Below are 15,475 nucleotides of genomic sequence, written 5' to 3'. Positions count from 1 at the left end.
CAATGCTCTCCTGTGAGGAATCGAATTCACTTAAGTTACTGATTGCTGTCAAAGACTTTCACAGCTCAAGCAAACCTTCTGCCTTTACTTTCTATAAACTATGGAAGAAGGATTCAAAACAGTTTACTCCAATAAGAGATGTTTGCCAGTTTGAGTCTTACTGTTCAGTGAAGCTTTGGCTGTTGCTCATTTTCAAACAAGGCTGAACTTTACACCTTTGAGTTGGTGGTACTTAAAGCATGTGGGAATCTGAATACTTTCATGTTTTATGCAGAAATGTCCACGTTTCTTACAATAAGAATCTAAAAAAAAAAAAAATATATAATGCTTACTAATTTGCATTGGCAATGTACTTTCAGCAGACTAAACGGCTACCTGTTAGATTGACTTTTCTTCACTGACCGACTTCAGTGATTTCAGATCTGGCTTGCAGTAAATGTAACTAATTTTAAATCTGTGTTGTATGAGTGAATTTAACAAACTAATTTGGAAAACAAATTGTTTCTTCAGACTTGGTGCGTGTTGAATTTCGAGGTATGTTATACAGTGTAGTTTTACGACAGATAAACAAGCTGTCAAGTGTCTGTTTTCCAATAGGTTAATACCTTACTAGAACTTTTAAACTCGGCACACTCAGGATCGGTGCTGATACTTTTGGATGTGAGACTACACTACTTGGGAAGATCTGCTGGACAGCTTGTAACTGGATCTTCAGAAAAGACAAAGCAAAAAATAATTTTGAAAATTCCTGGCAATGTTTCCAGGAGTGCATGCCCTCCAGATGTGTGCAGTCACGCTTGTCTCTGCTGGGAGATGAGACCTGGATCAGGCAGCAGGGATCAACCATGGTCCCTTTCAAGGTAGAGGTGGAGCCAGTGTAATGGGAAGGCATTCTGTAGCTGTTAGCAGGAAGGAAATGTGAATTCTGGCAGAGCAGATTGCTAACAACAAATCTCCATAGCACTGTGTAAATGCTTCTACTGCAGTCCCCACTGAGGGCCAGACACGCTTTACCTTCCCGTGTTTCAAAAAGCAGCATCCCCATGTGAGCTCTGTGAGGACTGTATGGATGTGTGTGCTTTGTGGGCACAGCACCAAGTTCAGTGGAAGATTCTGAAAGGTAAGTGAGCAGCCACTGCTGCTTTCACAGGTTGCCTTTGCTTCATTTACAGGCATCTCTTTCTTTAAAATCAGAGTAATCCTTAGGATGTTTTATAGGAATAGATTCTTTCAGAACAGGTTTTTTGTCTTTTTTTTTGCTTACCAGCTGAACACATTTTATTTGAGTCAGTCATTAATTCTTAGGACAACTAACTGCATATCACAATAAGTTTACAAATGCAGTGTTAACACAGGGGAGCTGAAATGACTCCAATGTTTAGTTTGTTTAACCTTTTGAGTGCTGATAGAGCATAGCAACTCAGTTTCTATTCTAGTAGGAGTTACCTCACCTGTTAGGAATGAATCAACTTTAAAAATATTGACAAAGATTAAAAAAAACTTCAAAGACGAGAGCTTTTGGCACACATCACGCATACCAAACTAGTGTTTGGCTAGTAAGTGTTGTGGATCAAAGTAAAATACAAAGACGCTTAAACAGCCCAAAGCAAGTGATACTTTTACAATCTGTTTTGGGGCCTTCTCAGGACTTACTGAGAGTTACTGCCACTTATACTCTCCTTGGTCAGTCAGCTCTAACCATGTGCTTTTTCTTGGAAAACGAGTTATTTCAGAAGAGACACAACAGAGAAGAGCTGTGGTGAAAGGTGTTTTCATTGTATTAGTCTATTAAAATATTTCAAGCAGTATGGAGTTCAGTGTAAATAAAGGTAACTTACAGATGATAATATGTTGAAGTGTAGTTTGTTCTTGAGCTACAGAGTTGTCATTTAGTAGAGAGCTATCTTGAAATCTTTACACAGTTTATGGCATATACTTGTAATCTCCTTACAGATTGTAGCTTTTTCTGGTTTTATTGTATCAAAGCCCCTCAGGATTCAGTTGGGAGCAGCTCTCTGATTCTGAGAGGCAATTTAGATCGTCTTCCTATATCTTCCAGTAGTTCCTATTACCATTTGTTTCTTCTGCTTCTCTTCCATGTTTTGGTTTACAGTGCTGAACTTTTGATTGTTTTGGCCAACAGACTAGGAAATGTTGCTGTTTTGACAGATGTATTTAGTAAATTAAAAGGAAATATTTATAAATGGTCCTTTCACACATTCTTTCCCTGAAAAATGACCATGCATAAGAATGAGCTTTGCTTCTTCAGTGATAATGCTTTTTTATTTTCATCCCTGGTGCGATTTATTTTTCCTACTAGAACAGGAAACATTATTTTTTTTTTTCTGCATACATTCTAGTGTGGAATATATTAAAGTGCTTCAGTTGAATTGATATAGCATCTTTAGTATAGTGAGAGGGAAGAACGGGAACATGTAACATGATTTTTAAAATAAAAGCCTACTTCCCATTTTTGGACGGTACTAGCTCTCATGATGAAGAGCAACCCACTTTCCCAGCAGTTGCTCCTGTGACGGGCATTGTGCTGTTCCTGAAAGTACCCTGGCAGTAGTTGGAGTATTCAGTAACCATAATGTAATTTGGCTTTAGCGAGCGGCTGAAAGTGAAGACGTTGCAAGTCAGTCCACTGGAATTTGCTTAAAATGGATACAGCAGCACAACTTAATCAGTTGTTTACATACCTAATTTTAAGCAGTAGGTGAAAAAAGGGGTAAAGTTGTGCTAATATAGTTCCTTTTTTCTTTCTGGCTTTTATTCATTAGTCACTTTTGCTGAAAAGTTTGTTGATAACTTTTATGCAATACTCAGTTAAAGCAAATTTTGTCTTTACAATCCTTTTCCTAATTCCCAGAGCAATCTTAGTTTTTTCCCTCTTGTAGAACGTGGGTGATGAACATTGCAGAGCATTTGTTTCACAGATGCTCAGGTTTTGGCAGTTCGTTGTCAGAATGCCTCTTAGTTCATTTCATGATTTAAGATGCTTTTTAGCCATTGAAATAAGTAATTAAAATAACTTACGGTATGTAATCTCTGGACCATCACAACAATTATTGATGCTCAGTTTTCTTGGGGACACCATGAACACTTGCACAGTGTTTATTTTATTCTCTCTTAGGGCAGCAAAGGCCAAGGACTTCTTGCTTAAACAGAGCAGATTAAGGGGTCTCAAAGCCACAGGCAGTTGTGGACTGCTGTGTGTGTTAATGATTAGATTTTTACTGTATGATCCTTCGTGACTCATATATTTTGAGCTTCCTTAAGTAACATAAGAGAATATCTGATGATTTAAAGCTGAAGTGCTGATTGCATATTAGAAATAAATGAACACTAATAAAAATCCAGCTCTTAGTTAAAAATGCATGTGTTGTGTTTATCCAGTAATGATTAACACCATTGCAATTGAAGTGTCTGCTTAATCGGGAGCACCTAAAGTTCTACTTTGGGATTTGTTACGCTGCACAGCCCTCAGATGTATCCTGGAACTAGAAAGACAAATTTTAAATGTTTATAGGCATGCCACCTCTATCTGGAGCTGGGATAACTTAATGGTGGATGATTTTGGAACAGGTTTTGGAAAATACGAGGCAAAAACCCAATTATTCATATTACAGGAAGTCTTAGCATCCTTCCAAGGATGCTTTTGAAAGGATGAGGATAGCTTACCAATCCTAAATAAGTAGAGTATAATAGCAAGTTGCCTTTTCAGTGCACTGATTAAAAGTAAGGTCCAATTTCTTTGCAGTGTCATTGGTGGCCTTGTTTTGCTAATGTGGGTGTTGCAACCTAGTTTGAATGAGAGTTCTGTTTTCCTGACTCAGAGTGCACATGGACAGATCTGCAGAGAAATCAGTTGAACATGATCAAGTACGCGTGTATTGTGTTTGCACGGCAAAGTTTTGGTAGCGGGGGGCTACAGGGGTGGCTTCTGTGAGAAGCTGCTGGAAGCTTCTCCCATGTCCAACAGAGCCGATGCCAGCCGGCTCCAAGACAGACCTGCCGCTGGCCAAGGCCAAGCTAATCAGTGACAGTGGTAGCGCCTCTGTGATAATAAATTTAAGAAGGGAAAAAAAGTTGCTGCAGCACAGAAACTGCAGCTGGAGAGAGGAGTGAGAACATGTAAGAGAAACAATCCTGCAGACACCAAGGTCAGCGATGAAGGAAGGGGAGGAGGTGCTCCAGGCGCCAAAGCAGAGATTCCCCTGTAGCTGGTGGTGAAGACCATGGTGAGGCAGGCTGTCCCCCTGCAGCCCATGGATGTCCACAGTGGAGCAGATCTCCACCTGCAGCCTGGGGAGGACCCCACACCGGAGCAGGGGGATTACCGAAGGAGGCTGTGACCCCGTGGGAACTCCATGCTGGAGCAGGCTCCTGGCAGGACCTGTGGCCCCGTGGAGAGAGCAGCCCACGCTGGAGCAGGTTTTCTGGCAGGACTTGTGACCCCGTGGGGGACCCATGCTGGAGCAGTCTGTGCCTGAAGGACTGCAGCCCGTGGAAGGGACCCACACTGGAGCAGTTTGTGGAGAACTGTCTCCCGTGGGAGGGACCCCATGCTGGAGCAGGGGAAGAGAGTGAGGAGTCCTGCCCCTGAAGAGGATGGAGCAGCAGAGACAATGTGTGATGAACTGACTGTAACCCCCATTCCCCTGTGCTGCTGGGTGGGGGTAGGTAGAGGATTTGGTAGTGAAGTGCCCGGGAAGAAGGGAGGGGTGGGGGGGGAAGGTGTTTTAAGATTTGGTTTTATTTCTCATTACCCTACTCTGGTTTGATTGGCAATAAATTAAGTTAATTTTCCCTAAGTTGAGTCTGTTTTGCCCATGACAGTAATTGGTTGAGTGATCACTCCCTGTCCTTATCTCGACCCACGAGCCTGTCATTATATTTTTCTCTCCCCTCTCCAGTTGAGGAGGGGGAGTGATAGAGTAGCTGCATGGTGCTTAGTTGCTGGCTGGGGTTGATGCATGAAAATCTGTCCAACTCTGAAACAAGCTCTGCAGAATTATGAGTATCACTCCAGTATTCTTGTTTGGTAACACTGGGGATGTTTTCTGACAAATAAAAAATATATTCAATTGTAACCTGGAAGCTGCCTGTCTGGACTTTTCCCTTCTTATAGTATCATTTTTCATGCATTCTATGTAAAATTCCAAAACATCAATAACACTGTGTACAGATCCACTTTGAATAGTAAGGCAGTAAGGTAAGAAACTTTTTCAGTAGCTATAATTTTGCTGTTGAACATGCATAGATAGAAGCAGAACAGTAATCTACCAGTACACTGATTTTTTTTTTCTTTGCCCAAATTACTTACAGCTATGCAATATTTTACTAACTTTGAGGGGGAGAAAATGTAACTTCTTTTAGAAATTCCTAAGGAATTCTGTTAAATGCTAAATAAATTGCTTCTGATATTGTGAATGGAACTTATGTATTGTTTAAAGAGAGCAGATTTTCTTCTCAGCTTCATTAGCTACCTCTGGAATTGCAGAGTTCAAATTTTGATACCAACTGCTGATTTGGAATACTCACCAATCCAAACGCTTAACTCAAGCTAGCACTTAGTCCCTTTCCCAGCCCATTACTGAAACCTCCGGTTTCTAGGAATGAAAACAGAAAGGAGACTAGGAACTTAATCTGAGGAGCAAAGGAATGGAGTCCCCTTCTTCCTCAGCAAGTCAGGGGCCGAAGCATTTTCCATAGAAGCTGAAGAACTATACTGGAACCAACAGGGATTCAAAAGCTGGAGCATATTTTGCAGCATGATCAAATTCTGAATTGTAAGAAATTTTGTTTATGGCTGGATACAGTGATTAGATAGGTCAACTATTACTACAGTTGAGAAGCACTGTAATGGCTGGACAGAAGAAGCACTACTGCTCTCCTGACTGTCTCTGCTCTGCTGGATTTTCTTCCCCAGCCCTTTGTGGAAGGGAGGTCACGAAAGGAGGTTGCTGGTAGTGTGAAGGGGAAAGTTTGTGAAGGTCCCTGTCAGAAGCTGCAAAACCGTGTGTTATGCATTTGACTCTTGGATACTGACAGAAAAATCTGACTGGCTGAAAGAAATAGACCATCTTGAATTTTATCAATTTGTACCAACCTTCAAATGTAAACAATATGACATGCCTCAACTCTTGAGTTAATAGTCCTGAATATTTTTTTTTCCCTTGAGGTAAGAGATGATGAACATCCTTTAGAAAACCTTGCTCATTGATACAAAGTTGATGTTTACAAGAGAATGGGTCAGGTAGGGTATAACTGAAACAACTATGTGGTCAAACTTATTCCTTGAAACATCTTTTAAGGGACTCTTTAACCTTTACCTGGACACATGCCTGAAAATAGTCCAGGTAATTCATAATTATAGCTGTTCTGAGTCATTTAATGCTACAGCGTAATCTCTTCTGTCTCTGAATATTTGGAAGGACATCTGAATTATTTTGGCTGCAACAGAACCCCTTGCTGGATGATACTTGCTTGTAATTGATCATAGCAACTGCATAAACTGCACAAGCAGACAGGACACGTATGTCCAGGATTTAACCTGAGCGTTCATAGCGAGGCAGATCTGTGCAAATAGGGTTACATTCATGTATCTTGGATTAACATTTTTGTTTGTGATTCTTTCTGAAAATTGAGAATAGTTTGGGGGTGGATTTTGGGTTTTTTTTTTTGACGGTAAGCCTTTTTATTCATTGTTCTTTAAACCAGTGACAGCTGGCTGTACTGATAGTGATGTGACTGAAATGAAATGGTTTGTCTCTTTAAAGGTATTCTTGCTTAAGCTAGCAGCGTGCCCTCTGCCTGTTCCTGGGTTTTGCATTAACTTGCTGCTTTCAAATGTAGCACTCGCATTTGTAATTACTCTGGGTTGAAAGCCTTTTATTCTTTTTGCAGATTTCCTCCTTAGACTGAAATAAACCTTCTATTCTGAGCCCAATGTCATTCATCTGTTATTAGGCAGCCACTTCAAACATGGATATTTCCAGTCTTATCAAGCTTCATGTCACTCCATAGTTTGTCAGGCTGCCGGATGTTGCCTGTTCTCTTAAATCTGCTGCATGACTTCATTTTTCAAGTACTTTTATTTCCCTGTTTCCTTCAGGTACAACTGACAGGTGCTTGCAAAGATGTCCAAAACTAACAAATCAAAATCTGGATCCCGTTCTTCCCGTTCGAGGTCTGGATCAAGATCACGCTCACGTTCCTTTTCCAAATCTCGCTCCCGTTCTCGTTCTGTCTCACGGTCAAGAAAACGCAGACTTAGGTAAGTGTGTGCTGCTCTGAAGCCAAAGGGTGTAACTGTGGTTTTCCCCTCTGTCCTGTTCAGATGGTTTGTCACTTAATTCTATTCCAGGGAAGGACTTTGATTAGATTCTAGGACAGATAGTGTCCTGTGTCTTAGGCTGTTTCCTGTACTGTTTTGAAGTGTTTTCAATGAGCTAGGAGAATAAATTGTGACTGTTTATCAACATTGTCAAGATACTTCTTCTGAATACCTTAACCTGGTCTCTGTAGCATGTTTTTGGTGAACAATAATTTTACTTTTCTGTGCAGGTCTTTTTTCCCCTAATATGGATACTAAGGTACTCTAATGTACAGTTAAATCAGAAGGTGTTTTGTTAGTATAGCTTATTTTGTCAGGTATGCAGTCCACAGTGGAGCTGTTGCATCCTTTTTAGACTGGGCCCTTACAGAAGACTTCTGTACTTTGTTTTTCCTCAAAGGTATTAATAGAAACCCATTTCAAAATGCATGTGGTTTTTTTCCCCATGTTCTTCTGCAGTTCTTAATTGCTGCTGTATGTAATGGGATAGCCTATTGTGCTTTTCCTAATTCCAAGTACGCACATTCTCTGAGACCAAGTTTCCTATATTAAAAGTACTCATGGTTAATGATGATGTTTGAAATTGCCAAAGCAGGACAAAATGTGAAAAATCATAGCTTTTTATCCTGAATTGAGATTATTTCGGGATTTTGCTTTTGATCAGACATTTGCTTTACTGCTGTCAGTGAGAGAGCTTAAGTGTGTGTTCTGTAGTCAGAGTTGGGAAGGTCCATAGTAAAACATGCACCTTTGTTTTGTTAAATATCTTTGGCTTTTTTAAAGCTTTTAATGTAATTGATCCCAGACTTGAGGGGCCTTTGTGGACACTGCATGCTTTCCCCCTCTTTCTAAACATGAATTCAAACAAGTTTTAATGTCAGTTTAAGATACTGCCGTGAAAGGTAGGGGCAATTTTTGTTGTTGTGTCCCTGCCCCTCACTTCACCATACAGGAGTCAGTTAACAGAATTGATCATTCTGGATGGATAAAGTAGACAAAGTTAATTTCACTGCAGTTAGTTTTGAGAAATCATTACTGTGCATAATAGTTGTTCTTACCTCCCTGAATTGCTTCTGATCAGGCCACTTAAAGGCTCACATCTTCCCTGGATATCAGGATATCTGTTTTTTCCATTTCTTCTGGCTAAGCATTTTCTATCTGGCAAAGGCATTCCAGTTGGACTGGGTATAAAGTTCAGCTGCTTTTTCACCAATCTTAAATTAATAACACATATTCTGAAAATCATTAGATTGTAAACACATGCAACTGTTAACAGTTAAAGAGTTTTTTTAAATGCAGAGGTTCTAATAAATGTACAGTTGGAGAGAGAAGGACATGACAAAACTAAATTAGAGGCGGAGACTTGAGTCAAACCAAGTTCTTTGCAGAAGGAAGCTGGAAGAAACATGGTCATTTGGGAATATCTGCCTAGCGATGAAGGAACTTTGACAGCTGAAAACAAAGGCATCCTGTGCAAACATGATTGTTTCCTCTGTGCTGCTGCTGAATCTACTTGCGCTTTGTAAATAACTCCTTTTTTAAAAATAGAATCAAAATGGAGGGGGTTAGTACAGACAAGTCATCTTGTATGGCGTTAGGATATTCTCTGAGGTAGGTCTCATTGTATCTTGGCATAAAAGTCCATTGTTGTGTACTTCAGCATGCACCACAAAAGTTGTTGTACTCTTCATTTGGTAGGTTTACTGTTTGTTTACTGTTTGTTTTGCCATGTTGGAGTCTGCCTAATATTTCTTGCTTTCTTTATGACTTTATTTTTCATTTTTACCTATTGTGAAATGGTGGGTGCTTTAGAACTGGAGAAGTGTGTATTAGCTGGCTAGCTACAGGGGCTGGCAGAGTTGGGAAAACTATTACTTGCAGTGTTTCTTTTGCGTAATATTTACTGTATTTTTCTAAGAAGATTTCTTGTAAATAATCTCTGCAACTTTTGGAGTGAAATCTCCCTGCTGCAAGCCTCTGTAAAATGATAGAACAGATTTTGGAAGCAGCGTACAACAGGTCCCTTGCTGGTAATTGATCACAAATGCAGCAGTTGTCTGAAAATGGGAGTGTATGTATTCTTAGTACTTTTGACTAGGGCTCATTATAATTGGTTCTTGCTGTCTGCCTCTTGTGCTTTCGTCTCAGATAACTTGCTTAGGTTTTTTGGTTATTTGAAGTAAAGGATGAAGCATATCTTAAAATTATCATTGAGCTGTTTGCTAGCAATGACTATACAGTTTCACGCTAAAATGTAATGTATTTGATAGGTGGAAGAAATAAAAACAGAACTAGAGTTCATCTCTGCAGGCATGTATGCTAATCTTGTAGGAATTCCTAACGGCAGCGTTATGGGGGTTTGGGGCATGAGCGGAGAGGGGGCAGCAGTGAGTTGTGTATTGTCAGTCTATAAAAGAAGTACAAGTCTACTGGAGTATGACTAATGAGTGTTTTAGAGCCAGATCTCTCAAGTTAAGAAGGGACTGTGGAAATGGTTTCAATGAATATTATTTACTAAAGTTCCGTTTGGAAAAATCTCTTTTCTATTTAAACTTACTAGTTTGGACACTTTCTCTGTTTTACTAATACAAATTTGCTAAAATTTCAGACTTTCAGTGGAAGTTTGTTTTTCTAACAGTAGTGAAATACTTACTGTAAAGCTGGCATTTAATCCTGAGCTACAGTGGGGCTTTTAAACAGTTATACAACTGCAGCTCCAAAATTTTAATGGAAGAGACTATTGGAACAATTAGCCCTTAATGTTTTGCCACTTAAATCCGTGTTCTTACAGGCTTTGTACTTGTCTGGGATTCAGTTCTGTTCTTTATGAGTGTTCTTGCACAGTGTGGAGGCGAGCAGAGGCACTCTGAACAGTGCCATCTCGCGGCGTGAGGCTGGAGAGCGAGTGCATCCCTCTGCTGTCCCACTTGTTTGGAGCTCCAGCTTCTCAGTTGTGGCAAGGGGTGCACCTTTTGAAACTTAAAAGTATAGACCAGTGTGCCGTTTGCTCCAGTAGTGCTCTTCTCATGCTGAGGTGTAGCAATTTATTTAACTCACCTGGCAAAGAATTGGGGTTTCATCTTGATTATCAGAATTTCAAAAGCACATGAGAACTTGGGACACAAGAGGAAGATATTGGATCTGTTCTAATAATGGTAATGTGGCATGCATAAAGAAATACTTCTTTGTGGAGGTGATCTAAGATGAGGTATAACCTTGACCTTGAGCTGTAAAGGTCTGGAATTCTGAGATGTCACTTTTTCTGAAGCTGGATAGCAGTCATGTTCATCCTAGAAAAATGAAGAGCAACGTGGACTTATCATGGGCTCTGCAGTGATCCTGAAGTCAAATATTTGTTTGGTGGTAGCACTAATACAAGTTATTTCCACTCCAATTTATTGAGGGCAAAGTGTAATACCTCAACTGGGTGAGGATAAACCAAAGAAATTACTTTTAAAAGCTTAGAAATGAATTTTTCAGGTTCTTTTTTATAAAGCTTCAAATAAAAAGTTGTGACAGAAGAATAAACTTTAAAATATTTGTGTAATTTTCTTCTCTATCAGTTCTAGGTCCCGTTCAAGATCATATTCTCCATCTCATAACAGAGAACGGAACCATCCAAGAGTCTATCAGAACCGGGATTTCAGAGGTCATAATAGAGGATACAGGAGACCATATTATTTTCGTGGCCGAAATCGAGGGTTTTATCCATGGGGCCAGTATAACCGAGGAGGATATGGGAATTACAGGTCAAACTGGCAAAATTATCGCCAAGCATATAGCCCTCGTAGAGGGAGGTCACGCTCTCGTTCGCCCAAGAGAAGGTCTCCTTCACCAAGGTCTAGAAGCCATTCTAGAAATTCTGATAAGTCATCTTCTGATCGGTCAAGGAGGTCTTCCTCTTCCCGGTCTTCCTCAAATCATAGCCGAGTTGAGTCTTCCAAGCGTAAATCTGGAAAGGAGAAAAAGTCATCTTCCAAGGATGCCCGGGCATCTCAGGCTGCAGGAGATAATCAAGGTGATGAGTCCAAGGAGCAGCCATTTTCAGGAGCAGTGGCTCAAGATGTCAAGGCATCTGAGGGATCAAAACCGTGGCAAGATATGACCACCTATGGTACAAGTTCAGCGTCAAGAGCTTCTGTGTCTGAACTTAGCCCAAGGGAACGGAGTCCTGCATTAAAAAGCCCTCTCCAGTCAGTTGTGGTGAGGCGTCGTTCTCCTCGGCCAAGTCCATTGCAAAAGTCAAGCCCTCCACTGTCCAACCCATCACAGATGAGCTCTGCTTTACAAAGCAGCAGCACCTCCTTTCAGGCAGGCTCTCATCAGAGTCCATTTGACCATGGCTCAGCAGGTTTGAGCCCAACAAGGAAGAGCCCTGTGTGCAAAAGTCCAACACCAATCAGTTCAATTTATGGTACATCTCAGAAGGAGGAAACCACAGCTCCTGGAGGAGGAGCCTTCTCAAAAAGGCAAGTGATGCGTTTCGTTGTGCTGCAGTATTTTTGACAAGCCAGCTTGCATGAGTAGGCACTCTCCATAAGCACTGTAAGGGTTCTTGGTGTGTGTGGGGGTGTGTGTGTGCAGGCTCCAGCTGGAAAGAGGCCCCGGGGTGTGCAGGGTGCCATGCTAGCAAGCTGCCAGCTGTTTGGGCCTGGTACTGTCTAAATCACAGAACAAAATATAGACCTAGCCCTGTGTTGCAGGAAGTTGGAGTTAGTTTTCTGACTTGGATAGTTCTAAAGATTGTGTATGTTCCCTGCGAAAATATTCATAGCTGATGAACACTTGAAGTGAAGGTGTGCCCAGTGAGATTTTCTAGCAGCCTAACAGTGCACACTGGAAGCTTGCATTTCTAAATTGTTTACTTTTCAGTTAAAGACATTTTTTTGGTATTGCATTCTGGAATTGCATTAGATACTATAAATTAGAAAAATTTAATTAAATCTTACTGCATGTCCTCCTGCAAGCAGCTTAAGGCAGGTGTAGTTGCAGTGCTTGTGCCTGTGTATGTGGGTAGTATGAGAAACTAAAGCACCGAGATCATCACTAAAATTAAGACATCCTTCCATATCAAAGGCATCAATTTACCATGTTTCTGTTTGCTTGGTTAGTCCATTGCAGATTCCTGCCTGAGGTGATGCTTTGCTTTAAGAGATACGGTAGAATACACAAGTGCTTCTAAATCTTTTCTTTATTATTTTTAAAGTTATTTTGAACTTATTCTTTATCAAGGATGTCTGAAACTTAAAAAAAAAAAAAAAAAAAAAGCTGTAGCTCTTGGGCTTTCCAAAGCACTGAACTAGTGTCCTTGGGCTTTACTGCTGTTTCCTCAAAGCTAGGGTTTTGCTTAATGAATGCTTTAAAACATAGTTCTGATGCTTTAAACTAGCTAAACTGTTGTTCTCACTAGAAGTGTTTTGTCTTCTCCCAGCAAAATAAATATTCTCCTCTGTTAACCTTTTTGCTTTTATTTGTATTTACAGTCTGTCATGAAATATTTAGCTTACCTATGAAACTTGCATCCAAAATTTGAAGTAGCTTTTGAGGCTTTTATTTCCAGTGTGTTGTTTAAAGCAGAACAGCCCAGTTTGAAAGTTTTGATGTGTTGTTCTCCTGAACCAGGTTTGTAAGTAAATAAACCGATTGGGTAAGATGTTACTATTTTCCTTAAAATGAATCTGTGGGTAAGCTGTTTTTGATTTGTTCTTAAGCCTCATTTCATCAGTTCTGCATATCCATTTTCTTCTACATTTGCTGAATTTATTGAGAACTAAAAGTGTAAAGCAGATTACTCAGCCTGGATTTAGATTTTAACTATTTTAGGGCCTAGAGACAGCTTTCTGTACATGTGTAGCTTGGTGTTCTCTAAAATTTGACTGCTTTCAACTGAAATATTATCCTCTTTGATTTTTAATAAGAGAACTACTGTAATGTCTGTTTTATGAACAGGTATCTGGAAGAGCAGAAGACTGAGAATGGGAAAGACAAAGAACAGAAAGTAACAAATGTTGAAAAAGAAAAAAATAAAGAAAAAGGGAATTTCTCTGAGTTGGGATCAACAGATGGAAAGGCAAAATCTGACTCCTATGCATCCAAAGCTGACTCTGAGAAGGGATACCGTGGCAGCCAGTCGCCCAAGCGCTATAAGTTCCGGGATGACTTTGATAAGCTAAAGGTCCCGGAGTTCCACAAGGAAAGTCATTATGGCAAAGAGGAAACAGATGAGCAGGAAAAGAAAGACAAGGCAAAGGGCCGAAAAGATTCAGAATTTGATGATGAGCCCAAATTTATGTCTAAAGTTGTAGCAACGTCAAGTAAAAGTCAAGAAGAGGATAGGCCAGGAAAATGGGAAGGCGTGGTATTCTTGCCGCCTGGAAAAGAGAAGCAAAGGAAACCTGATGAAATGGAGGAGGAAAGCTATTCTGAAAGATCAAAAAAAGAAGAGAGACCAGCATCCAAGAGAGCTGAACCAGGTCACAGGGGCTTTGTTCCTGAAAAGAATTTTAGAGTGACCACCTACAAATCAAGCCAGGAAAAAAGTTCTTCCCCACCACCAAGGAAGGCTTCTGAGGTAAAGGAGAAACCAGGCACCAAAGTAGAGGGGCTAGCTCCTGGCAAATCCTCCTTTTCCATTACTCGTGAGGCACAGGTCAATATTCGAATGGATTCCTTTGATGAAGATCTTGCACGGTAAGTATTTGCTATTTTTTGAGAAGTCTAAATGGTGATTTTTTTTTTTTCCTGTTTCTCTTCCTGAGATCCTCATATGTTTGCCAAGTGTGAGGAAGGCTACATAATATTGCATCACGATTTGCATTTTTGGGGGACAGAGATTAATTTTTTTCTGGTATTATAATACTTGTGTGACCTTCTTTTTGTGGTGGGAGGTTAGAGGGGTTACCAGTTTGCAGATGGTGAAAGTATAGCATGAAGGTTAAACAACTTTTCCTAATCTTTTCTACAACTAGATGTAAGATTAGTTCAGAATGTAAATCCTTCTGCATCAGGTTCCACGCTACACCAGGCTCTGGAAAAGAGTTAGGTACTCGGTGGCTTCTTGCTGCCAGAAGCTTAGTGGTATGGTAAAGTTAGTGCCACTTAAATGATATTTGATTTTCTGGAGTATGTTTAAATACTTTTATTCTCAACATAGCATTACTGAAACTCTAGGAAGCTCTGAGTGCCACTTCAACATTGCTTCAAGAAATCATAAGACAGTAAAAAGTTAGTCCAGAAAATACATTTGTACAGCAGTAGCCAGTAAGTGTTAATACGCCCTGTGGGATGTTAGAGGTTAATCTAGAATTTAGAAACAGTAGCAAAAGATCACAGCCAGCCAGTGGTGTAAAAATGGGCTTGTGTTTCGCAGGATGTCAGGGTTTAATACCTGCACAGCCCTCCAAATGCAGAATAACAAGTGATCTGAATTATTACAGTAACCTAGAGCAGTGTATTTTAGAGATGTTTAAATAAGCGTCCTGTTCATGCTACTGAATATTCTTAGGTGCCTTCCTAATACTACAGAAAAAATGCAGTCTGCTTCCAACTTCTGAAACATTAATCACCTTCAACTGCTTCCCTTTACCCTGTTCCTCTATTTCATGTGGTCTGTTCTTTTTCTAGTCCAAGTGGCATATTGGCTCAGGAGCGCAAGCTGTGTCGTGACCTTGTGCACAGCAACAAAAAAGAGCAAGAATTTCGTTCGATTTTCCATCATATTCAGTCTGCTCAGTCTCAGCGAAGTCCTTCTGAACTGTTTGCTCAACATATAGTGACTATAGTCCATCATGTAAGAGGTAGGTCAGAAGTCCATGTATCCTTAGATGAAGGTTCACTCCTCCCTTACCCAAATAAGTGGGTTTCATGCACTCTAGTTAGTGCTCAAGGAGTTGTTTTCCAGCAGATATGCCATAGATGAGAATAGTGGCCTGATCATGAGTCATCTTTATTTACATAAATAACTTTTCTTCTGGAAAGGCAGAAGAGGCATTCTTGTTTTTACTTGAGCAATATTCAGAGAGACTGTGACTTAGAATTTGTGTATTCTAGTGAATATGTGACTCACTTGAATAAATTGTTAATTTCAAGATTGAAATTGAAATTTGTCACTAGCATTAGTTAGAGCTCACCACC

At 40.2% G+C, this 15,475-nt stretch overlaps 1 protein-coding gene across 3 annotated transcripts in view; it reads left to right on the top strand.

The window, feature by feature from the left end:
- Positions 1–15,475, top strand: part of THRAP3 (thyroid hormone receptor associated protein 3) — a 35,596-nt gene that overhangs the window by 12,690 nt on the left and 7,431 nt on the right. For all 3 annotated transcript variants that reach the window (XM_069802871.1, XM_069802869.1, XM_069802870.1), the window contains exons 4-7: positions 7,121–7,282; positions 10,906–11,811; positions 13,292–14,032; positions 14,966–15,138. In XM_069802871.1, the coding sequence (XP_069658972.1) occupies positions 7,146–7,282; positions 10,906–11,811; positions 13,292–14,032; positions 14,966–15,138 (1,957 nt within the window). In that variant the 5' untranslated portion in view covers positions 7,121–7,145. The remainder of the gene's footprint in view (positions 1–7,120; positions 7,283–10,905; positions 11,812–13,291; positions 14,033–14,965; positions 15,139–15,475) is intronic.

The sequence above is a fragment of the Haliaeetus albicilla genome, chromosome 16, assembly GCF_947461875.1.
Source record: "Haliaeetus albicilla chromosome 16, bHalAlb1.1, whole genome shotgun sequence".
Taxonomy (NCBI): domain Eukaryota; kingdom Metazoa; phylum Chordata; class Aves; order Accipitriformes; family Accipitridae; genus Haliaeetus; species Haliaeetus albicilla.
Note: the sequence above shows the minus strand (reverse complement) of the source record. Positions and strands in the feature narration are given on the sequence as shown.